Source organism: Grammomys surdaster, unplaced genomic scaffold (genome assembly GCF_004785775.1).
Source record: "Grammomys surdaster isolate TR1022 unplaced genomic scaffold, NIH_TR_1.0 126113, whole genome shotgun sequence".
NCBI lineage: Eukaryota > Metazoa > Chordata > Mammalia > Rodentia > Muridae > Grammomys > Grammomys surdaster.
This window is the reverse complement of record NW_021620921.1, coordinates 2,720,486-2,746,966: the sequence shown is the minus strand read 5'-3', so window position 1 is coordinate 2,746,966 and position 26,481 is coordinate 2,720,486. Positions and strand designations below refer to the sequence as shown.

Here is a 26,481-nt window from a genome sequence, read left to right as displayed (position 1 = left end):
AAGAACATTATGCATAAACATTAACTCATTTTTAATTATTAATAAATTAACTCAGATAATGCCTCCATTTAGAAGTCAAAATAATCTGTATTTGGTCAGTTATGTAAATGGTCTTTTGATAGCTTAAGATATAAAATTAATCCCTCATTTGTTTACTCATAAGCTTTTCAGTTGTGTTTTTATAAAAAAACAATGTATAATAAATATCATCTCTATTTAATCATGGCATAAATATTTTTCAAAGAAAATATCATCATGTTTCTGTCAAACTTAATGACATTCTTCCCATATTCCTAGAATTCTCCTGAACAAGCAACAATAGATTCCCTCTGCATTTTAGGAAGACAGCACCATCCACATGGAGCTTAGTTCACACTGCTAATGATTACTAGGGAAAAGAGTTCACTAAATTTGAGCATCAAAATCTGAGAGTTCAAATAATTATTTTTCCCTAAAATCCCATATAAAGTAAACAGAACATAATCAGAATAAAGATGTTAAGTCCACAGCTATTAAGAGACAGCATAGTTCAGCACAGCTTTCAGTAGACAGCTACAGGGATGACTGGTGTGAGCTCACAGAAAGACAAAATTAAATTGACAGGACAGGAAGAACCCCTCGAGTCCTGTCTACTGGAGACACGCTTGAGATCAAACTTTCGATAGTACGGCTAGGGTGCCAGATGTCACCTACCTTAGCTCAAGGAAAAGTTGAAGTCATAAGTCAATGGAAAACAGGAATAAGCTGTGTGCGGTACACCAAGTCTAAATTTGAAATGGTAAAACATGTGAAAATCTATACCAAATGTGAACCAAGTACCAACAGAAAGCTCCTGATCCTGAACAGTTTCTAGAATGCCAGCTCCTCAACACACAGACCTTGTCAGTGGAAGCAGAAGTTGCTCATTAGAAAACTAAGATCTCTGGAGACGAGGAGAAAGACACCAAAGGGATCATCATCATATGTGGGGTCCCCAGGGGAGACTGCAAGGCATGCATCATACAGTTACACACACACAGGCACATGGTATTGCCAACCAGAGTACAAAAGCAAAATAACCAACAGACTAATACAACAAGACATAAAGATGAACTGTAATACAGACTACAGAAGCAAACAGCAATACCAATCACGCTAGTTTTCATGTTTTATGAATCACCATACATTATAATTTTTTGGACTTCCTTTATCAATATATAAGATACATCTACATGGTTTCATTATTCTGTAGCATTATACTTAAAAAAATGTTTAAAACATATTTAGCATTCATTAATGACAGATAATAAGACTGTATCAAGATTTAGTTATTGGAATTAATGACAATATGGACATTCTTACAGTATGTATACATAGATCCCTGTCACATACATACCAAATGGGAGAACATTTATTTACAGAGTAGATGGATCTATCATAGTATCTGAATCTTGAACACTATAAAAAGGCACCAAAGAAAATGAGAAAGACCACAGAACACAAGGGCCAAGAAAGACATTGCCAGGAAAAAGCCTGAAACTCCTTTTCCTTGTTTACTGCTGGCTTTTTAAAATAAGCCAACTGATGACAGTGAAATCCACATAATTAAGCTCAAAGGATCCTCAAGTATTTAATTTATTCTCTCAGACTACAGCATCTAGCACGGTCACTCATGCTGTGTTCAGAGAAAACCCCTCAGTGCTTTAACAGTCCCATGTCCCACCTTCAACAGCCCTTTGCTGACTTCTCCCATTTCCTGTTCCTTTGCTTCCTTTCTTGCTGATCATGTTTTGCACCAACTGGTGCTTTGATAGCAGTGACTTAGTTCCACAAGGTGATGTTCAGAACAAAATCAATAGTCTACTAGTCTCTTCAAAATAATTTACATTTTCTGAGGTGGGTAAAACAAAACAACACAACACAACAGCAACAAGTCCTTCACTTTCAGGAACAGAGTGACAGGCATGAACACTGACAGAACCCCCAGAGCCCTGTGACACAGGATTCTCCTGTCGCTCCCTTGCCCTTTCCACTATCCAAGTACCTTTCTCTGAAACTGGGTTCCAAGCATGAGTTTCCACAAAGGCAGCAAGAAAACATTTTACATCACTCATCTTTGGAGATGACTCCTCCTCCTGTGGCCTCCATGGGAAGACTGTGAAGGCACAAACTCCCACGATGAAACAGAGGACAGCACTGCCCAGACAACTGAGCGCTGCCTCAGCTGTGCTGTGCAAGACTACCAAGCATGCATGCAGAAGAACACTAAATGTCAAGTTTGCTTTTGTGAAATTTGACTGTGTTATTTCTTATTTTAGAATGAAGCACTAGATTCTTCTCAACAGAAACTATAGAATGGCAAGAATGACATCCAAGTAGAAAGTCAACACACACTTAAAACCACGATGTCTGTCAGTATATCTAAAATTAATAATAAAATGTTTTTTAAAGGCTGTACTATACAAGTTCCAACGTTTAAGTTTAAAGCCAACAGGGGAAATGAAATATTTAAAAAGACTTTAGAAACACATGCAGGGGTAACTCAGAGGCCAAGAACCACCACTGAAGCCAAGGCAAAGCCTCTGTAGTTTTAACAACAGGAGCATACCATGCATTCGCTGGCCTGGAAGACTTTGACGGAGCTGTCAGAACAGGTTCCATGCTGTTTGTTCCTGAATTGTTTTCTTTGGTGGTCAATGCAATCATTTTTCGTTGCTTCTGAGAAAGCTTGATTCCATGAGAAATAATTTTTCTAAAAATTAAATTAGAGTAAACCAATTACTTCTTTTGGCTTCACTCTTTCTGAGAAATCTTAGTTTCCTAAGAAATCATTATACTAGAAACAAAATAAACCACTAAGCATTAATCTCTGCTTAAAGTTATTCTAACATGTTTCCTATTAAGTTTTAATAGTTAAAATGTCAGTTTATACTGTTGATCAACAGTGGTTAAACATGAGCCCTCAGAATAGAACTTGTATCAAGCTTGTGCATTTCTCGGCAATAAGACATCCCAACAACCACTTCTGTGATGACTGTACTCCAGCACGTAACACTGTACACTAAAGCTCTAGAGCATCTCCCTGACCAGCACATAGCTAGCAAACAGTAATGAGGCTGTTAGCTATCAGAAGGCTTATAATTATTGTATCAAATGCACAAAAATAATAGATCCAATATATCATTCCAATTCTGTAGGACAGAAATACAATACAACATGGTCTTTTGTCTGAAGGGTTTTTTTTAAACCAACCCTAAGTTTGACTTTGGTGCTGCGCCATATTTCTGTCTGTTTTCTTCTGTTTCCATGATGGTTCTAAGATCCACAACAGGAGGACTCACAGGACTAAAAGACACAAAAGAAAGTAATACAGCATTCATTATGTATAATGCCTATCAACAAACTTAACTGAACCTGTAATTATTTGTACAGTTAATGAGAACTAATTTATAGTCTCAGTAATAATTATTCATTTTGTTAGCTTCAGCCATCCTCAAAAGAAGCATTTTGAATGGCAGCTATCCCTATAGATGCATATAAAAGCTATTTTAAAGCTGTTCAAGTTGGGTGATAATCTGAAATTATTCTACTAACAAAACAAAAAGCCAGACAACAGGAGTTGCAAATTAAGCAAAAGAACTCACTAAGACTCTAATTAACTTCTTATTCTTCCAGATAAATGAAGCCTGACAATCATTTCATTTTTACAAAAACAAATAAAATCCTCACTAAGATCTATTATTAACAAAAATGGGCACTTTTCAGAAAATATACCGGTGCTCAATAATACAGGAGACCCCGGGGAGGGGGGGCTGTACTATAAGGATAAAAAAAATCTACAATCTCTGGACACAGTTTCTGTTATGACTGAAATCTATGGTATAACTAAGATTATTATGTATTATGTATTATGTCTGTGATTCTCAAAAGAATAACAATATAAATTAAAAATAATTACAAGATATCAGTACTAAAAACTCTAAAATAAAAAAATCTATGCACTATTCTCACTAGGCAATGCTTCACAGGGAAATAGACATTCTGGTGCGTACACTAAACCTGAGAATACTGTGATAGCTAAGCACTTAGTACATGTACGTGGAGCTGAAGCAGAGAGCCAGCCTCACTGTTGACTTTATACCAGCTAGTCTTTACATGTTTACCAAAACAATTACAAGATGGTTCTAGAGGTCCCCACAAAGTATACATACTCAATAATACTGGAAACCCCGTTGATATTACAATGAATTATGTCTACAGGAAAGGGTTATTATAGCTGGTTAGCAATTTTTACACATGCAGATAATTTCCTGTATATTAGGATAAATTAATATTCTTTATTATAAATATTCATTTGAATAAAAATGAATAGTACTCTTTCAGAGACACAGAGAATAGAATGAAAATGCTACCTGCTAAACTGGCCAGACAAGGTTGGGACTCGGGTTGATTTTCACTTTCTTTCCTGTCCTCCATTACAAACACCTGATTGGACTTAAGGCCCACTCCATGGGATGGAATCCATGTCTGACACTACTTGAGAAGCCAAAAACATCAGACAACAGAGGCCATAGGCCTAGGGGAAAATCAACTGCTGCTGTTCTGCTAAACGAACATAGCAATGACTGCTAGTGGCATTCTGCTCACTCATAGATCAGTCTCTCATTCAGCCATCACCAGAGAGGCATTCTCCTGCAGTGGATGGGAACAAGTACAGAGACCCACAGCTGGACAATGTGCAGAGAGGAGACTCTGGAACACACTCTTAAATGGCATATTTTAATCAAACCCCTGTCCCCTTCAGGCTGTGAGAAGTATGTGGGAGAGGAGGCAGAGATATTTTAAGAGCTCAGGGGTTAGGAGACATTAAAATAGATACAGCAGGACTGATACACAAATGAGCTCACAGAGACTCTGCAGCATGGACAGGGCCTGCATAGGTCTAAGCCGGATGTGGTCCCAGCACTGAGACAGGGACGTGGACATGAGCTCCCATCCTTAACCCGGATGCTGTCTCCAATTTACAACTGCTTACAAAAGAAAAATCAGTTTTCTCCAATGAAGTGTCATTGGGGAAACAAATCACTCTTAAGGGTAGACCCCAGGCCCAGGTATAGATGACTGACACAAAATGAACTCAATAGCTTTGTCTCATACTGCTTTGTTTGTGCTTTTTTTCCCTGATTTTGTGTGTGTGTGTGTGTGTGTGTGTGTGTGTCTGTCTGTCTTTGTGTATAGTTTCTGTGGGGTTTTTTTGTTTTTGTTTTTTTTTAATTCTGGTGATATTTTTGTTTCATTAGGTTTTGCCTGTTTGTTTTCTAAAAAGAGAAAGAAAAACGGCAGGCATGGAGTTGGATGGCTGAAGTGGTGGAGAGGATCTGGGAGGAGATACGGGAGGGAAACCATGACCAAATTATAGTATACGAAAAAAGATATTTCAATGTAAATAAATTTTTAAAAAGGAAAATAATATCCTACCTGCAAGAGCCAGCACCCCAACTGGAAGAGCCTGTAGTGTCTGCTCTGTTACTGGGGATGAACTGGGGAGCAGACTTAGTTGTTGGTGATTTTTCCCATGGTTTTAAATCTTCCCTAGGACATAGAGGAGGTGTACCATTCACATATGGCTTAGCTTTCCCCTGTGAGAAAAAAGGAGACCTAAGTAGCAGTTAACAGCAGGCACCTGGCTTGTAGCTTAGAGAGGATGGTCAGTGACGCTCAACCAGCTAGCACTTTCAACTTGTGTGTCTCCAAGCCCACTGCCTAAGCAGGCCCCACCCCCATCAGTTATTACTAGCTAGCTACTGTGGACGCAGGAAAGGAAATGCACACATTAAACTTCAACTTAGACAAACAGCAGACAAAATAAAAATAAAAGTAGTACATATAAGATATGAAGCAGCAATATTAAAATCCATATTTTAGAAGGAAAATAAACTTTAGATTTGAAAATTTTGTGCAAATTTCTTATAATTCACTCGGTGAAATAGTATGTTAAATAAAGTGGCAGTAAAATACTGTTGATACTTCTGGGGGGGTCCTAATGTCACTGCTAGTACAAAAGGCTGGGAATGGTCTGAAATGGCACAGGCACTGTCCGGACATTCAGTACACAACTTCCACCTCCTTACACCTAACCTGTCCTTCAGATTAACTTGATGAGAACAATAATTTCGCTCAAACTTCTATATTAAACTTCAGCTTTCTGTAAGAAGAGTAATTTTATAGTCTTAGAAATTGTAGGTGTAGCCAGGTGGTCATGGTGTGTGCCTTTAATCCCAGCACTTGGGAGGCAGAGGCAGCACTCTGATCTCTGAGTTCAAGGCCAGCCTGGTCTACAGAGTGAGTAGGGCTATACAGAAAAAACCCCATCTTGAAAACCATAAACAAATAACAAAAAATTTCTAGATGTCCCAATATGTTTTATGAATACGGCAAAAGTTGCAAGGATGATTCAGTTTATAAAATTGTAGCTGTCTGTGGAGAACAACTATGGAGCAGGATTCAAGGGCATCTAAGGAAGACTCGAGAGCTAAGCAGATGAGCGCTGCACCGATGCAGCCAGACCAACGGGACAGCTTTCCGGCTGCTTGTGCTCCAGTGAACACCTTAAAACAAAGATACCAGAATCTGAAAGCAATTTTACTTTCAAAATCATTTTTTTCTGATAAATTTCATCTCATTTTAATAGGTTTGTTCTAAAGTATTTCTGGAATTTGGCTGCAAATATACTTTTCAATGTCTACTCAATAATACTACATTATATCAATGTATTTAGCATCAATATATTTTACTTGCAAAAAGATTAGAAATGAAGTTCATAAAGGATTCAAAACTACATTAAAATTTCTACAATTAGAATAATTATACAACACAGGGAAAAACTAACCTTATACATATTATTTTTTGTTAACACCAGGGGAGTATTTCAAAGTTTGAGAAAATATAATGAAAAGAAAGGTAAAATGTCAGCACCTCCAACCATGAAGGTGAGGGAACAGGCTTGCAGACCAACCTCAACCTTATCCGAATGGAATCCTGCTGTAAAGTCAGGTGACTGTAGGTCTCTGGGACTACCCACTCCTGCATAGCTTCCTTCAGAGTCTGAGGTCAATAATTCTGGAAGAGACTCCACAGAATTTGTTTTTGCAGACTTTAATAATCCTAAAATATAAAATAAATAAACTTTAGCCATAGACATATTAACCATATGTGTTACACTCAATGAGCCAAAGGGAAAGCAAGAAGCTTATTGATCCAGATGGTAAAAATTTAAATTATATATACCACATCAGCATGCGCTATTTAAACTAAGGTGACGAAGACATCGACTAAGTGAAAGATCAACATGAAAGAGATTGTAACATAACTGTTTATTCATCCTAAGTACCTAATAACTAATCAATAAGATCAATGACACAGAGCTCCATAAGATCTGCTTTGAAGACAAGGTTAACCTCCTTCCTCAGAAAAGGTAAGAAGGGAGAAGAGATGACTGGCTCCATAACCACACAGGCTCTACCTGTCCCTTTTGAGAAATCTCCCTGCACAGAAGTCACTGTGCTCTGCAGAAAGGCAATGGCTCCATTATGAAGAGGAAGCATCTCAGGCCCATGAGCAGGCTCCTACTGACCCCAGTGGAGGGTTTGCTAGTTTGTTTTCTGTAAAAACTCTATCATTTGCAAACTTTAATTCCCTTACCCCCTGAGATGACCTAAATGCTTGCCTCCAAAATCCCTAGTATTCAGGTTCACCACAAACATAATATATACTAAACTGCTACTTGATTTCAGGTGATAATTCACACATTTTGAATTAATTAGAACCTAAATGTTGTATCAAAAGAACCCTGATGATGTAGACCTTACATGAGCTGTAAAAGCTACAAGACTGACTAAAATACACCAAGGGTGCTATCTCCTCTACAGTCAGAAGTACTGTTCCTCTAAGGAAATCACCATGAGTAAGAACTTGACAAGGCTGGAGAGATGGCTCAGAGGTTAAGAGCACTGACTGCTCTTCCAGAGGATCTGAGTTCAATTCCAGCAACCACTTGGTGGCTCACAACCATCTATAACGGGATCCGATACCCTCTTCTCCTGTGTCTGAAGACAGCAACAGTGTACATAAATAAATAAATCTTTAAAAAAAACGAACAACAACTTGGCAATGACATTCAAACTTTTTCTCACTATCATGTATTTTAGACAAATTTTCATTCAGACATTATACTTAAATCTGTATGCTTTCAACCCATTAAAATCAAGAGAACCAAATGAATGATTAGCACAGCAAGCAATTATTTGTTTTTTTTTACTCCGCTTTCCTTTTGGTCTCCAATTAAGTTTCAGCCTGTCATCAGTATCTGCATGGGCCACAGAAATAATGCAGTATCAGAACATATATGGAACCAGATTCGAGAGAGCAAATACCTTTCCTTTTGTCATTTTCTAAAATATCATAACTTTTCCAGGTTTATTTCTTGAAGTTTAAATGAAAATTTTAAATGGGCATAATGTATTTCTTTACAAATCTCCTCCAACTTTGAAATGTCAAGATGTGTGTGTGTGTGTGTCTCTGTGTGTGTGTGAGAGAGAGAGACAGAGAGACAGAGAGAGAGACAGAGAGACATAGAGACATAGAGAGAGACAGAGAGGGAGACAGAGAGGGAGACAGAGAGGGAGGGAGGAAAGAGAGAAAGGGGGGTAAGAGAAAAGAGAGAGGTGACAACACATAGCAGAGGTGTTAAGATCAGATCAGAATCTCTTCACTGTTTTCCTGCTATGTATACCAGGCCAGGCTAGGTGGCCTGTGTGATTCAATGGCTCTCCCTGTCTGTCTCCCATCTCCCAGTAAGTGCACTGGGATTACTGATGTTCCCACTATACATCCAGCAGGTACATGGTTCTGAGGGGATTAAAACTCAGGTCCTTATTTGCACAGCTAATGCTTTTATCCACTGAGCAACTCCCTAGCCAATGAGACTCTAAGACTCAAGTGTACACACACACACACACGTACACACACACACACACACACTCATTTACTCATACTCACAAATACACTCTCACATTCTTATACATACATACACACACACTCATACACACATACATACACTCATGCACATACATATGCACACATACTTAAGTAAATCATACTACTTCAATCAAGTATCTACTTATTTAAGTCATAGATAGGTGAAAGATCCCCAGCTTCACAACTGTCCATTTAGCCATGCTTTTATCAACACCAATGCTTAGTCCTTAGGCTAGAGGTAATGTACTGAACAGAGAATACAAAAATCACCGACTTTTATACTTGAAAAGACCCCAAGATAAGTCATTCTCATTTCTAGACCTACCTTCAATGCTTTGTAAGTCAACCTAGGCAAGTAATTTCTCTTTTAAAGTATCTTTTGTGTTACTTAAACCAATTATTCTTGATATTATTTCCTTCATTTGTAGCAAATATCAAGAACCTTATTTGTAAAAATTAAAGAAAAAATTATTTCTTTGCCTTGTATAAAAGCCACCTTTTCCCAGGGGCAGATTGCCTGTGAATGCTGTGATAGAAAATACATCAGACTGTGCCTGACTGCCATATGCTAACATACCTAGCACCTCAAAAGACACACTGCAGTCTCATTATTTTTTGTTCATACTTCACAACATGAATGTGACCCAGGGTCAGTCCTCAGAACCGCACAAAGAGAGGGGTGTGTGGGAGAGAAGGAGAAGGTGTGTGGCAATTAACAGTAACTCTAAACAGAGTATAAAAGGGCTCATAACTTGTGTGTGTGCATGTGTGTGCCTTCACGTATCTTTCAGTTTCAGTAAGTAAAGATTTTCAAAACAAGGCTGGTACATGGAGCAGCTGCCACCAAGCACGACAACCTGAACTTGATCTCTGGAACCCACATGGTGGTGAAGGAAAGAAATCATTCCTCAAAGTTGTTCTCTGACCTCCACAAAAAGACCAGCTAAAACACACTAACCTGCAGATGGTGGACTCTGGATAACATCGGAAAGGTTATAGCCTCCTGAACTGTCTGAGCGCTTCCGTGGCTTCTTTTTAGCTCTTGTTTTTGCCTTCTTGAACATAGTTTCCCTAGGAAATCAAAGGAAAAATCAACAGATGAAAAGAGTTTGGACAGTCAGAAATCACGTAAGGACATACAGGCACCAGTTATATGCCCAGGTAGATCTGAGCAAATCACTAACCTTACTAGATGATACATCAGTGTCATCTATTCCTGCTTTAGTGCTAGCACTGCTGTGGAAGTTAAAGAACCTCGTACTGGTACAATAGCCACCAAAGTGCACCACTGAAAGTTCTGGGCTATCATGTTACCAAGAGTCACTAAAAGGGCTACCAAGTGATGGAGAACACAAGCAGGCTGAGGCACACCCACTTTCGCAGACACTTACCCCAAGAACACCAAGTACACTTAATCTGAGATGTGGGCCTAGTCACGTATATGCAGCAGGCTACAAGGGCAAGGGAGGACTATCAAGTTCACCAAGACAAGAATGAGGACATACGTCTGTACCAAGAGGAAATGAGAAGAGCTGACAGCATCCTGACTACAATAAGGAAAACTGTTGTAAAGAAGGGCTGAGCTGCCTCTCCTCACAATAAAGTCTTTACAAAACAAAATGGCACAATAGTGCACAGTTACATGAACTATAACCTTCAAACAGAAACACAATCTGTGTGTGTGAACGAGAAAGGGCGGGAGGGAGGGAGGGAGGGGGAGGGCGGGAGGGAGGGAGGGAGGGAGAGAGAGAGAGGCAGAAGCTTATGAGGGCATCAGGGGTCCTGCTCCATCCTTCTAACTCATTCACAGGAGACAAGCTCACTACATCCAGACCTCTCAATGTTTGCTTTTATTACTTCACACCAACACCCCAGCCCCCTGCCTTGAGCCTGCAGCCTGGCTGGCCAGCAAGCCCCCGAGATTCTCTTATGTCTCATCTCCCAGTGCTGCAGGACTCACAAGCTTAAGAACAAATTTGGGTTTAACAATGAGCTGAGGTCCCAACTCAGCTCCTCATGCTGTCCAGTAGTGTTTGCTCCCATGGAGCCATCTTCCCAGCCCTTGTGGTCGTTTTTTTAGAGCATTTGAGTGACTATTTCATTGCTTGAATTAAGTACAATGAATGAGTAAAGGGAAAGTAGATATCTGTGAGTGGCAGCAAGTCTCTAATGTAACGAAATGTCTAACATCTCATTATCTACTACATACAAGCTAGCTTTGAACACACCATTTTGTGGCAGTTGTATGAGTTAAACTCAATGTTTATAGGTTTTATAATTTCAGTATCATACGTGTTATACATTTAAGGATAATAACTCTAAATTACATAGTTCAAAATGATATCACACATCAGGAAAAGAGTTTAGAAAGTAATCAAAAGAATACTTCTGGAACTCAAGAATAATTTTTCTTTGAGGTATATAGCTGTTTGCCTAGAATAAATGACATCCATGCCCAAAGACTTCACACTACCAAGTTACTTGTGCCCTAGAAATAAATAATTGTGTAACTAACTGGTGTGAGCCTATAATACTAATTCGGTAATTAGTATTATAATAATATAATATATTATGACATATCATAGTATATTATTACATAATATTACATAATTCTATGTAGAGCTTGCCAAAATTGTTAGACAAAACATTTTGCTGAGCGACTCTCAAATATCACTTTTGGGGTCTAAATACGAAATGGGGATCTGTCGTCCCACAAACTCACATATTCAAAGTGACCCCAGATGGAATACTGCTCAAAAGTAGGGTCGCAGGAAAACCCTGGATAATACGGAGTCCAATTTCTCCAATAAATTAACAAATTTATGAATTTACATTGTAATGAGCTATTCAGAAGTAGGGTCCTAACTGGAGAAATGAGATCACTGGGGCACTTCTTGGAAGAGTATATCACATATAGCCCACCTGTAGGCATGATGTTTTTATGCTCTGTGTAAAGGATATCCTTGTGTTACTCCAATGCTGATTTTTCTGCCCCAATATCTTATTTCAATTCAGACACAGTATTTCAATGCTTATGCCAAGAATCTCTTCTCTCAAATTTATGCAAACTATTCTTAACATTTACTCTCTGTTTTGTCAATAAATACTGATAACCCAATGGCTGGGCAGAAGAGAGAATAGGGTAGGACTTCCACTAACAAGGGGAAGGGGGTGGGGGAGGGAGAAAGATTTAGATCTGCCATGAGGAGTAAGGAGCAAAGAGTTCAGCAGAAACATGGAAGCCTAATTGCAAGTATAACTGACATCATGGCTGGGAGGTAGCCAGATTAGGGAATTAAGACAGACTGCCCAGATATTGAGGTGAAGCTTTAGAATGTTAAAAATAACATTTATGCCCATTGTTCTCTCTCTCCTGGGCCTAATGAGGTGAGCAGCCCTACTTTACCAACTCTTCTGGATACTCTGCAAAAGAACCAGCCAGATATGGAACAAAACTACAGAAGGGGACATTAAGATAAACCCTTCACCTTTAACTTGGTTTTCTCCAGCATTTTTTTTACAATACCAAAAAGCTAGTGCAGTCACCATTGACTAAAGCAGTCAGTGTCTACAGAGAGGATGCTAAGGAAATACCACCCCATCTATGGCTACTGCATTACTGTCTAGACCCTCTCTAGTCCAACCACCCAAGTACTAACCTGTAGTCTTCAACCAAGATGGAGAAGAGACAATTATTTGGCTGAACAGGATTTGAAAAGGGATGGAATCCACTTGTCCTAATCTTCATGAGCCTGGCTGCTATCCCTGCCAAGCACTTGCAGAACTGTTTCTATTTGTGCTGTCATTACTACAGAGAGGCAACGTTCCAGCTCCCAACACCAGCCTCACTTCCTGACCACCGCTGGCACTTTCCTGTTCTGCAGGCTGTAGTGCAGCTGCTCGCTGTTTTAAATGTCTTTATTAGAAGTAATTTAAGGAGGTTTGGACATCATTAAGACAAATGCATTTAACTAACCTGTATGTCTCTCTGAAGGCTACAGTATTCTTATACTTACATGTTGAATGTTTTAGATTTAAAATATCAATTATGTATGATTACTTTGCATTCTATCAAAACTAAAACTGCACATTCATACTTCCTCAATTTATAATTTATTATTTATATTATAATATAATTACTTAAATTATATTATAATTTATTATTAATAATTTATAATTTATACATTCTCAATTTATAATCCCAATGTTAATATAAAAGTATTAGGTGTCCAACAGTGTAAGAAAAACAAAGAAAGGGGAAAAGAAAAAGACAACAAAGCTTACGAGTAATTTGGTTCCATGTTTATATCTTCTTTAAAAAAGACCTCTCCGTCTTCTACTTGCATATAGCTAATATCTGGTCCATCTTGATATGGTGTAATGACTCTTCTCTCCATTGCTGGAATCTAGAGTATAACGATAGTACTTTGTAAATATGGAATTTGTAATGATTTTCAAAAACTGACAATACCACTTATGATGTCAGGTGGTAACATTAACTAGAAACCATATAGGATACCTAATGAGTCATAAAATACAAATGGGAAAAGAAAATTTCAAATAGATTAACAAGAAAGCATTGCTACATAAAACTGCTGGGGATGGAGGGTTTAAAAGTAGCTCTGCTTTCTTACAACGTGCTGACTGACCCATCTCTCAGGAGTCATGTGAGTCAATGCTCTGAACTGTCCTGATCTTTGTGACTGACTAAACTCTGAAACAGTAACTTCTATTATATAGAAATTTTGAGATGTATTAATTTTACTATGTCTTCAATTCTGATATTTGCACTTTTCTGTGGGACTTTATGTTCTAATTGTTAAAAGGTAATATATTTGCATTCATTATGAAATTATTACATTGTCAGTCAGGTCGAATACTCTGTACTAGGAATCTGCACTGAGAAAATGAAAATCCTACCAGTTTTCGGTAAAATATGGAAAGATCCTTCAAGACATCCTCGCTTAAAACATCAAGAGACCTGAAAAACAGGAAAAAAATCTTGCTTAAGGCTCAAATGATTTAGCAGCTATCAAGATTCTGAGGCATGTTTATTTCAGGCTGTCATGTAAGGAACAAAGTTCTTTCTCAAGTTTACATATATTTGCTATTAAAATTCCTTTTGAGAATAGGTGTAGTTGTGTTATGTATTTCAGGTAACCAGAAAACATATTCCACAAATATCTTGATAAAACTGAAACAAGCGCTCATTTTTCAGCCTTCATTTTCTACACTATAATGGGTGTCTGTGTAAGGAGCACTATAATAACAGCACACTGGCTTAGGCACCAGAGCATCCAGGACCCGCCTAGCCTTATCACTGCTGTTAATCACCTCCTGACTGTGAGTAGCTCCCTCTGCTCCCGAGTCTTACCATCTTCAAGTATAAAATGATGTTTGGATTATATCAACTATATTCAGGATGTCACAGATTCCAACAGGTACTTGAGCCATCAACGGACATTTAAGACAAAGTTTACATCCATTTTTATGTATGCGTACATATTTATCTATATAGTTGTTTTATACATATGAAGTGTGTGTGTATAAATGCACATATAAATTGTTGGTTTTGAAGCTATTTATACAACTAGTAGAAAGCAACTTTCATATTCAAATTTGTATCACATCAGTTTTCAGCAACTGTAGCATAATTAATTGCATTAGCTTGTAATGCTATGTATATTTTGTGATGGCCTCCTTTTCATAATATTTACGTACATGCTGTTTTTACTCTTAGAAAACATATACCTCATGAAGAATTACATGCAAAGTCATGTTTGTCTACTCATATAAAACTGTCAACAAAATCAATTTTTAAATCACTGTTAGAAACACTGAAGTTTCTTTGGTTCCTCTAATCCTGAAAGTGCTGATTCCTTAGCAAATTTCTTCCATCCAGGTAAACACATGACTCACTTTTAAAGTCCAAGTGCATCGTTTATTTAATATAAAGATCTGCTTGTTCAAGTCATACAGCATAGGAACCCAACCAACCTTGCTTCAAGTAAAGCTGCCATATTCAGTCCTATGAACTGTAAACATGAGAGTTTCAACTGCTCAGCATTGTACATTGCTGCAAACTCCAGCAGCATAGCAGCATTCTTAAGGGTAACTACACAAAAAAAGAGATTTGCAAAATTAGATGAACGTGAATTACTTCAATAAGTGAAATACATGCATTTCTGAAGTCATAAGATGTCAACATTTAAAACAAGAAAACAAAAAGATGAATGCTGGGGTAAATATAGAAATGAGTTTCTTTACAGTATGCCAAAGTAACTTTAACTGACTCGTTTTGAGGGGACAAAATGAGCTTGCACACACAAAAATTTTGGAGAAAACAAACTACAGAAGCAGCATTAGTGTTATCTGAAAGCTATTATGTAAGAGCTACTGTTCTTCTTTCCAACAGCCCTGAAGAGTTTTCACTTTCATCAGTGAACGACTTTCCTTTTCATTCAGATAGTAGAGTAGTTCATCTTTCTCTAACACTGAAGAATAAAGGTGGACAGGGTGGTGTACACCCTACAATCCCAGCATGCCAGAGCTGAGCCAGGACTTCAGTACATCTCCCAGTCTAGAATGCACACAAAGATCTTGTTTTGGGACCAACAAGAAGAACAAACTAAACCAGCCATTAAGTCTAGGAGAAACTGATAAATTAATTCTAAATGCTGACTAGTCTGTTAATACAAAAATACATCTACATCTTACTGTGGTATTGTCCATGGCAGTGCATAAGATTATACAAGAGCCCAGGTCTAGAAATGTCAAGTAAATGTTCTACACGAAGTGCTGTTTTGCTAGAAACCCTCAAAGAACAATCTACCTGTTCATAGCTGCAGCTACCTAAAGCTCTCGCTGCCTTAAACAGAGTTCCAGCCAACAGACGAACAAAACTTTCCCATTTCTTTTTTTTTCTTTCTCCCCTAAACTCTGTCAAAAGTTACAATCACAGTCAATAAGTCTCTGCCTCTAAGCTAAGACTGGAAATGATAATAAAATCATCTAACAGATCGAAAGCACACACAGAAGCTTTTCTTGAACTGCTGAGTTGGGAATGATGTATGCAATGCCTAAGTGAATAGGCTTCCATGGAACCCTTCTGCTAGGAATGCATTCACTAGTAAACAATGGTACAGCAAGGAAAAAATACCCAGGAGGTCAGCAGAGGCCCTTGAGCCAATGGAAATATCCATGCCATGGCAAGCCCTTTGCTGCAGCATCTTTTCTTGCTTGTGGAAAGAAAATCTGGGTTGTTTTCCTATTCTAACCAAGGAGTAGACAGCTCACAGTACTCAAAAAACAAAAAAAAAAACAAAAAACAAAAAACTGACAGAACTTTTTCCATATTTTCCAAAGCAGCCATGAAATGAAAATACAAAACTATTGCATATGCTTACATATCAGGTTATAAAAACTGCAACTTTCATGTTAGAATATACAAAGTTATCCAAATGAAGAAAGTAAAAAAGGGCACTCGCTTAAAAATCACTTGGCACTGAAAGGATTAGTTACAGAGCGCTCAATGTGAACATTGACAGCAAGAACCAACTAGTGGAAAAATGAAAAACACGTGGCCATTACCACAGCTTGAAGAATCAGGATGTAACAGGCAACCACAAATAAAAATTAATATTTGATTTCTAAGATGAATGTTTAGGAAAACAACCAAGCAATTGACTTTAAAAAAAAAAAAAGGAAAACATTTAAAAGAAGAGTCCATGGATTTTGTTGAATTAAACTAAGGGAAGAACTTCATAAAATTTCCAGCAAGTGGAAAAAAGTTGGTTAAAAAAAAAGAAAGAGAAAGAAAGAAAGAAGAAATGCAACCAAAACCAGGGTAAGGGTAAAAGCCCAAAGCTCCAATATTGAAATACATGGACAGACTAGAATCACCTTTGTTATTTAGGGCTTCATGGTATATTAACAAAAATACTTGTTAAATCTAAGGTGTATACATTTTCAGTTATTTCTAGGAAAGAATGTGTTTAGAAATGACAGCATATAATAGTCTAAATCTCTTGCTCTTTTTAGGTTTTTGTTTGTTGTTTGTTTTTGATGCACAGTCTCACTATGCAGCTCTAGAACACTATGTAGACCAGGCTAGCCTCCAACTCACAAAAATCCACCTGCCTCTGCCTTCCAAGTGCTGGGACTGAAGGCATGCGCCACCATGCCCAACTGACTTTTTTTTTAAAGGCACACACACAAAATAATGGTGTTTTACTTTAAATGGAATAATAAAGCCGATACACCAAGGTCAATATACTATAATAGCATTAGGTCAATCTGGAAACACAGCAATACTCTTAAAGTACTCACGGTTTTCAGTCAATGCTACTTCACAAATCTCCTTTAACCTAGTTATGAGAAGCTGATCAGCCACGACAAGAACACTACAAACAAAATCCACATTTTGAGACTCTAAAAAAAGAAAAAGAAAATTACTCTGGTAATGTAACCATTATAAGTAGTAAAAGCAAAATCAGTTAAGACATCAAGGTAAAGAGGTTTATGATTCTTCTCTACCTGTCAGAATGACTACAACAAATTCTGAACACATCAAAATAACCCTACCTCTTAGGTGGACAAATTGGAAAAATCCACCACCAAATCCATTGGTGTTTAAACTTCTCTTCCTATTACTATGGGGTTAAAAAAAAAAACAAAAAACAAAAAACTAAATCAATTTGGCAAAAAAAGGGTGGATTCTGGCTCAGAGATCGATACAGAGGCTATCATAGCAGTGGTCTGGGCAGCAGAAGCATGAACAACTGGAAACATGACAACCACAGTGAGCAGACAGCAGTGGATGCTGCTCAGTCCCCACCCTTACTCTCCACACAATCCAGGACCCAAGGCAGGGGACAGCTCCATCCATAGCAGATGGCTCTTCCACGTCTTTCTATCTCCATGAACATAATTAGGATAATCCCCATAGCCATATGTGTCCAGAGGCCCATCTCCCTCCCAGCTAACTCTAGTTTCTGTCGGATCGACAACTGCCACTAACCACTCACCAAACTGGCTCAGACATTCTCACAATGGGACCAAGAAATGATCAACCTGAAGTGAATACTTCAGTGTGGAAGCCTACTATAATGTCTGAATTGTTTGTAATTTCCCATTTCATTGAGAAATATTCCTAAAACTAATAAACAGTCAAGTCGCCCATGCTCCAGTGAAGCTCACACAACATCTATGGGAAGCACTAACTATACTTTATGGTCTTTCAAAAAGAAAACGTGGGAGGGGAGGAGCTGGAGGAGAGAAGCAAGGCTGAATGAAGCTGTATGTGATCATGTCACTGTACACAGGCACAAAAGTCTCAAAAATAACACATCCTAAGTTAAAGTAAAAATAAAAAGCAGAATACCATAAACATAACTACACACGCACCAACAACAGCAGAAATGTATTTCTCCTTGGTGACACATTTTTTTTTTCAAAAATGTGTATAGTAATAATAGATCTGTGATGATGGGCACAGAATATTATATAAAAATATAGTGACAATAGCACAAAGAAGTATGTAGAAGGGGGCTATAAACTATACTTTTGAATAATACTGACTTAGAATTAATTAAACAAGATTGTCCTAAGACAGCAAAATCCTCCCCCCAAAAAAAACAATAAAAAAAAATCACTTTTTAAAAACATAGCAAACAAGTGCTGGCAAAGTGGCTCAGATGGCAACAGCGCTTGCCATCAAGCATGGTCTCCTGTGTTCAATCCTCAAGACCCACAAGAAGGAAGAAAACCAACTCCACTAACTCTTCCTGACCTCCAGCATCAGGGTATACAATGCCCTAATTTGGCCTCTATGGGTACCTGCATACATACAATATACACCGACACACAGACACACACACACAGAGATATACAAAAAAAACTTAACAAAAAAAAAAATTAAGTGAAAAACAAGGGAAGACACCTGATTTTTATCTCTGACCTACACAAGTGTACAACACACACACACACACACACACACAAATTTAAAGAAATATCATTTAAAATAGTGACAAAAAGAATTTTGAAAATTGTTTTGACAAAAGAAGTGATCGCAAAACCTGTACACAAAAAAATATAAAAACTGTACAAGCACATCCCATGCCCTGTACTCATTGTTATGGTTAAAATAGTAGATTTTTCATAGTAATTTACAGGTGAAAATATTGTGCAATTTGAAAATGGTGACAAGGGCACAATTTTAAATTTTAAAAAATAACAAATATGTTCTTTTGAAATGTACAAATATTAGGTATGAATATCTCAATCTTGAAAAAGAAATATACATGTAAATATATTTCTTTTAAAGTATACATATTATTTACATATATACATGTATATTAAATGTATACAGTAAATATATTTTAAAGTTTCAATTACACACTCAAATGGACAAATCTTCAGTTTTGCTCTCAGTTGAACACCTTCTCATTAACAAAGACCACCCAGGTTTCCTCATGTAGACTGGTATGCAACTACTTTCAGAGACTTGCCCTGCTTAACTACACTTGTCTTCTTACAGTTTGATTGTCCACGAGACTGTAATTTCTTGCAAGCAGACAAGGTCTTTTCACTTTAAAATATCCTCAGTGTGGGCTGGAGGTTAAGAGCACTGACTGCTCTTCCAGAGGTCCTGAGTTCAATTCCCAGCAACCACATGGTGGCTCAAAACCATCTGTAATAGGATCTGATGCCCTCTTCTGGTGTGTCTGAAGACAGCAACAGTGTACTCATATACATGAAATAAGTAAATCTTTAAAAACAAAATCCTCAGTGTAACCCGAGTCTTGAAGCTAACAGCATAACCCTGGGTAACTGAGGACTGCAGCCAATCAAACAGGACAGACAAGCATGAGCTCTGCTTAGAGGCATGCACAAATCAGTTCCTTCATGAACTTCCCCCAGATGCAACAGGTTCACTGCTGATACATTATTGGAAACAGGAAATTCCATAGAGAATTTGTCTGAACCTACACACCTTGTACTCACTGATATTAATCAGAATAGCTAGAGAGATGAAATTTCTAACACTAATTTTAACCATGACATATAATTCTAAAAGGAATAATTCAGTGTGATAAAAATGTAACTTTTCTGCTTGATTATTCTTCATAATAACCTGTTACTTATTTGAAGTTAAGCCTCCAGTGACAGTTCATTTCAAGAGGAAATGATATCACTCTATTATAACTGAACAGCTAAGCATCCTTTCCGTACCTTTGATCACCACAGCTTCATCTGTGTAGAGGTAGTCCAGAATAACTTTCAAAATCTCAGACTGGATTGGCATTTCCAGAGCTGCACAACTGGAGGCCTATGAGCACACAAGACAGAATAAACTCATTAACCTGAAGCAATAAAATATTACCATATTCTAAGTTGGGTTACTACTATGAAAACTTCAGACAGGAAATACACCAAAGACACTTAAAAGAATTTATAAAACACAAATCTGAAATGAGACTTTTAATTTAAAATACAACATAAAAAAGGGACACAGAAAATTTCAGAAAACAAGGCACACAAGACAGTACTACTGAGTGTCTAGATAATGGTACTGTGAATTTTAATCAACTTTACAGCAGCTATTTTACCTTCCAAATGCTGGTGCTTTCCAGCAAACTTGAACACACATACTTTAACACAAATGAATTAAAGAGCTAATCCAAAATAAAACATTCTAGTTCTGAGTATCTGAGTGTACAGCCCCGTTCTATGCAGTGGGGCCTACACACTTTGTCTCCCAGCTCACCTCAATCCACGATCTGCTAAGCATGCTGTGGAAATACTCTGGAAGAGAAACAGTGCAGTCAGAACAGGGAAGCAGAATCCAACAAAGTACTCAGCAGCAGCTCACAGACGCCACCTACCAAGTCTTGCACAGAGCACACACTTATGACAGGGGAATTCCTTTCCATCCACAGACTTCATGGTAACATCATATAGAAAGGAACTGAAAAAAGAATTCAATCAAACAAAGATCAATTTCTTGCATATTTGCAGAGAAGGTGGGAAAGCCTAAGTATTTAGCTCAACTTTAATCTGAGTCAAATGCTGGGCAAAAATAAAAATATGGATATGCATTACCTCATCTCTCACTATCCCATGAGAACAATACTAGCCAAATCATTTTTAAATTTTTATTGAAAAGGAAACTGAATCTAAGCTGTAAAACCTTCCACTTGATTTTATTTTGTTTTGCAGGCAAGGTACTAGTGACAGTCAGTAGTATACTCAAAACTCTTTAATTCTCTTATTTAAACAAACTACTACATGCCAAGTAATCCACAAAAAAAAATTTCAGTTTCTCCTCCTCCAAGACTTATCACCTATAAGGTATCTAACACAATATTTTAATAATGTATGTAGAGTATTTATTCTTGGGGAAAGTATACTAAGCAAAACCTTCATCATCATGATGAAAATACAGTCTGATGGGGGAGGAGGTCAGCATAAACTCCCACTTGCAAGATTCAAAACCGAAGAAAAAGCAACAGTTACAATCCCTTTCTTCATCTGAATAAAACAGAAAGAAGGGCCTCCTTCAATGACTTGAGCAGTGACTGCTCTTCGCTCAATGGCTCCCGTCCCCTCTAAGAGCATCAGAGGTAACCGGGTGTTGGGTGGCTTCCTTCTCATGAGAGCTGCTAATAGCTAGCTCTACTTAGGAACCAAAAATCTAACTACGCAATGCTGACCCGCATTTAGTAACTTACCATTTTTTCTGACTTAGCTTCAGTTTATTGCCAGTTTTCTTCGCAATAACATTAATTTTTTCATTTTCAAATCTGACTCCATCTAACCTATCGAGGAAAAATACAAATTAACAAAAGGTAAATACAGTGGTCTCCTAAGACCAACACACAACAAAATCTGACAGCTTACAGTTAAACACAGCTACATCATCTCCTAGAAAGGAACAAGAAACCTCATTCTAAGCCACAATAAATCATAGTTTTAATAAGAACTGAAAACATGCTTAATAGCATTATTGAGAAGCCACGTATGAATTTTTTTGATTTTCCAATAGGAATCACTGCACACACTCTTCCTGGTCAAGCTAGGAGAGGTTATACTAGCACAGCAGCTTCACACGGCAGCCTTGTGAGGGAAAGGGATATCAATACTGATCCATGACGACAGGGCCATAAGACACTTACGTAACTCCATGGCAGGCCTTCATCACCAACACAAACACTCTCCATACTGAGAAACTGAGTCCACAGAAACCTGCCCTGGCCAGTGTGAGTAGAGCAGCAAAGCATGCACTGTGCAGGTCTGAGACCAGAGATCTTTCCAACACACACAGGACTTGCCACTCTTTCCATTACACACTCCCTGCACAGCACTGAAACCTGTCAGCAACCTATCTGTTCTTTCATTTAAATGAGGAAGTCCCTAAGTGATAACTGCCAGAAAACAGCAGTGAGTGAAAGGTCCGCATCCATGTACCACCACACCAGAAGCAGAGGAAAAGGAAGGCCAGGAGAGTGAATGGAAACACAAGAGACAACAGTGCTTTAAAGGAGAGATGAGAGAGGCAAGCTCAGGAGCACAGGATGAGGAACTGTACCTGCTACTCAAATTACTGAGGCCAAATTTCTTTGCAACATTTTGCAACATCCTTACAGGATCATCTTCCCCAACACCTTTTCCCTTCTTAGAAGATTTGGGTTTGCTCTTCTGCCGTTCACTGAGTGTGTGAGCCTGGTTGCTTCTGTACACCTCAAATGCTGACTTCTGTTTATCATCCACGTGGCAATTCACAGTGTGCACATGAGAATCTGGGGAGCCCTTACAGTCGTCTGCCTTTTTGTTCACGAGCATTCTTGGTTTGAAGCCATGAGTTAGGAAGTCACAGGTATCTGTGTACATGAACTGTAACAGGTATTCGAACAAGTCAGGATGAACTTTCTCCACCACAAAGAGATGGCAGCCAGCAGCATCTTCATCTTTCCGGTAAACATCCGTCAGTTCTAAAGGAGAGCCATCTGAAAGAAATAACTTCTGGAAGAAGTCAGAGCGCACTGCCAAAATGTACTTATGTGCAGGAAAGTGTCTATTGCCAACTTGAAAGGTCACATCGTGGAAGCTGTCCATTTCATCTGTCTCCCTCAGGAGCTTGCCAAATTCTTCAAAAAAAGATGATGAAGACACAACTGGAATTTCATAAAGGCTAGAAATGAAGCAAAGATAATTACTACTATGAAGAGAACAAAGAAATGGATCAGAAGCTGATTCTCTTGAAAAGAAACAGTTTACTTAAATTGAACTTAGAAATATTCAATTCTGGTATGTTGTAAAATATAAGAATATCACCCCAAAAAATGTTAAATATTCTGTCAATCTTTAGTGTTTTTCTATTTGTTTTGCATAAGGTTAAACAACAAAATTGAAAACAATAAAAATAAGAAAGTTCCCAAGTTTTTCCTTTCTCACATAACTTATTTTAGAAGTAGAAAAAAAAAAAAACAGGAACTAAGAAAATAAAACTAAGGTCACAGTTACTCACGCAAGTGAAAAAAGATACATACAACCAGTCTACAACCCTGAGTGCTGTATGCCTGTAATCGCACCCTGCCCATCTACATGACAGCCTACTGCGGGAAATGATTAATGCTCTTGCTCTGCCTCCTCCGGCTGGGAGCTTCCCCAGCTTTTCATACTTTCAGTGCTAAATTGGGGACCTGGGCAAACCAAAATGGATGGTCACCCAACTTCCAGGTCCTCCTTCCTCTTCAACAATCCCACTGATGTTTCTCTTCTCTCTCTCTCTCCTAATATATTTTGCTGGGGTTCTACCCAATATGTGACCATACCACCTCTTTTTTGTCAATTATTATATTCAAAAGTCAGAAACTTTTACACACTACCTAAGAAGCATTATAATACAGTCTTCAGAACCTGAGACCCTCAAGTATAACATGGACTAAAGACAGACCCTATGTGGGCATATACATTTGTCTTCAATGTTTTCAAAATCAGGTATAAACTAGGGGGAAGACACACTATCCCCAGTGATTGCCCTTGTAACATACTCATTTGCTGAAGGTCTCTACAGATCTTGGTAACAGCTCCTCAATTAAATATGCATCAGGAGCTACTGAAAACAAAAGAAGGTCTAATGATTATTCCTTCTAAAAATAGAATATATTAAAGACAATTATACCTTGTTTTAGGGTCTGACTGTAGGATTGCAAAGTTGCACCCACTTGGATCTGTGCTGACACTAACAGCTCTATGGGCAAAAGGAAGTTTCTCAAGTCGAATTCTTTCATACACACTATTTGTATCAGAGACACAAGACACATCTGATGAGGAATGATGGAGGTTTGGTAAAATGTCTGCTAAAAAGAAAATAAATGAACTATCATTAATCAAGGCTGCAATGAAATTAGAGTAACTGGAATAACAAATGATTTGAAAACATAAAAGTATCTTTCATACACATGAAGTTAGAACCTCTCCATCTTCAACACAGCATTACAATCTGTGTGCTTACTACATACAGGGAATTTTCAGTATTAGCCATAATTTCTTCTTCCAACAAACACCCCTTTTCCACTGCAGCCGAAGTTAACTTTCAGAATGGCATGCCTACCTATATTAATTCTGTATGAACCTAAGTGTCATCACACACTCCCTCCATTCTCTCACAGGCACTGAGCCCAAATGACCACAGTGTGCTACTACTGAGTCAAGGCAAAATGTCCCTATCCTCAAGAAGAGTAATGAGAATATGCAACAAAAATATGACTACCAACTAGTCAAACTAAGTCTATAAAACAAAGTATAAAATGTTTCCATGTAGACACAGCATCTATAAAAAGTTATTCTGGCTACAGCAGAAAAAATTTAAATGAGAAAATAAACACAAAGACTATTAAGTCAACAGAAATAATAAAAATGGTATAGATTGGGACTGTTGCAACCAACCAGGAGAGGGGAAAAGGAATGACTAAAAACCAATTAAAGTGGGGCTGGAGAGATGGCTCTTTGGTTAAGAGCACTGACTGTTCTTCCAGAGGTCCTGAGTTCAATTCCCAACAACCACATGGTGGCTCACAACCATCTGTAGTGGGATTCAATGCCCTCTTCTGGTGTGTCTGAGGACAGTGACTGTGTACTCATATACAAAAATTAAGTTAATAAATCTTTTAAAATAAATTAGGAGTAGCACAACGTGCTAAGAAGGTATGGGGTCGCAAGGACAGCCAGTTGCTAGTACAGAAAACACTGAGAATCAGCTCAGTGAGCAGATCACAAACTCTGTGTCAGATCACTAAGAAAATGATGCAAAACTTTGAAGATTTGCATGTCTTCTTACAAGTGCTCTGTGCTCTGTGCTCTGGCTACACTCTCAAATGTAGTCTATTTCAGGCTCTTGGACTTCACTATGCTTCCTCTAACACTCAGTTATTCCCATCTGTATGCTCTTAAGAAACTCATGTGCACTTGTATTAGTTATCTGTCTCAGGGAACTTTAAGTAAAAAGTATCTTTTGGCTCTATAAGCTGTGAGTCCCACATTTTTGTACATAGTCAATATACACTGCATGTTTACAGACTTGAGTCATCTATAAAAAAAAAAATACAACACAACAAATCGACATTATGCAAACTCTTCATTTTATGTTTTATAATTCCGAAGCGTTTATAACTCTAAGCAATAATAAATGTTCTTACGATATATTGAAGCAAGTAACAAGTAACTCGGCGACTCAAGAGGACATAATGAAGGACTACAATGCCAAAGAATACACTAAATACTAATGACAGAGAGGGATACCCATGCCCTGTGCACGAGTGACTTTACAGTCTGTAGCAAACAGGCACTGAACTAACCACAAAGGCAAATACACAGCTTAGAGGTCGGCCGAGCAGTACCCAACACATCAACAGCCGACTAGGGTACTTAGTGCAGTCATACTAACTGACCTTTCTTTTCAGAATTCTTTCTTTTGTCTTCAAACCATTTCCCTTTAAATCCTTCCCCATCCTGTGTGACAAACAGAATTTCATTTCTATTTAAAGCAATATCGGAGATTGACACCTGGCGAGGATAGGCCCATCGGCACTGCTTCAGAGAACTGCTGAGTGATCTCCAGCAAAATACCTGTGAGGAACCAGAGCACAGCACAACATAAAGCACACAGCATCAGAACAAGCACACTCTGAACTAAAAACAGCACTGTCAGAATAAAAGCCCTAGCTTGTGTGTTTCCATGATTACTCTTCCACAGAGAAGAGAGATACTACAAAAATCAAGACGATGTTGGACGTACATCTCTTAGAAAGTAGATTATGCCACATCATGTATTAAACTTTGTTTCAGTGGCACTCCTCTGAAGGAGGTGCTGTTTCCCACATGACTTGCTTGGAATAAACAGTCTTGCTGGAATAGTGTAGCACACTAAAATGTTAGAGTCAATATTTTAATGTCAGATAATTA

The 26,481-nt window shown here is 38.0% G+C and overlaps 1 protein-coding gene across 2 annotated transcripts in view; it reads right to left on the bottom strand.

Moving 5' to 3' along the window:
- Positions 1-26,481, bottom strand: part of Ibtk (inhibitor of Bruton tyrosine kinase) — a 67,559-nt gene that overhangs the window by 14,806 nt on the left and 26,272 nt on the right. The window contains exons 10-25 of one of the 2 annotated variants that reach the window (XM_028756202.1): positions 25,968-26,145; positions 24,200-24,377; positions 22,604-23,206; positions 21,747-21,833; positions 20,901-20,983; positions 20,783-20,820; positions 20,248-20,344; positions 17,344-17,445; positions 15,013-15,130; positions 13,936-13,996; positions 13,300-13,421; positions 9,974-10,086; positions 6,995-7,143; positions 5,458-5,618; positions 3,232-3,324; positions 2,588-2,731 (exon numbers count right to left, since the gene is read on the bottom strand). In XM_028756202.1, the coding sequence (XP_028612035.1) occupies positions 2,588-2,731; positions 3,232-3,324; positions 5,458-5,618; positions 6,995-7,143; positions 9,974-10,086; positions 13,300-13,421; positions 13,936-13,996; positions 15,013-15,130; positions 17,344-17,445; positions 20,248-20,344; positions 20,783-20,820; positions 20,901-20,983; positions 21,747-21,833; positions 22,604-23,206; positions 24,200-24,377; positions 25,968-26,145 (2,327 nt within the window). The remainder of the gene's footprint in view (positions 1-2,587; positions 2,732-3,231; positions 3,325-5,457; positions 5,619-6,994; positions 7,144-9,973; positions 10,087-13,299; positions 13,422-13,935; positions 13,997-15,012; positions 15,131-17,343; positions 17,446-20,247; positions 20,345-20,782; positions 20,821-20,900; positions 20,984-21,746; positions 21,834-22,603; positions 23,207-24,199; positions 24,378-25,967; positions 26,146-26,481) is intronic. The other variant, XM_028756203.1, reaches the window with a different exon arrangement.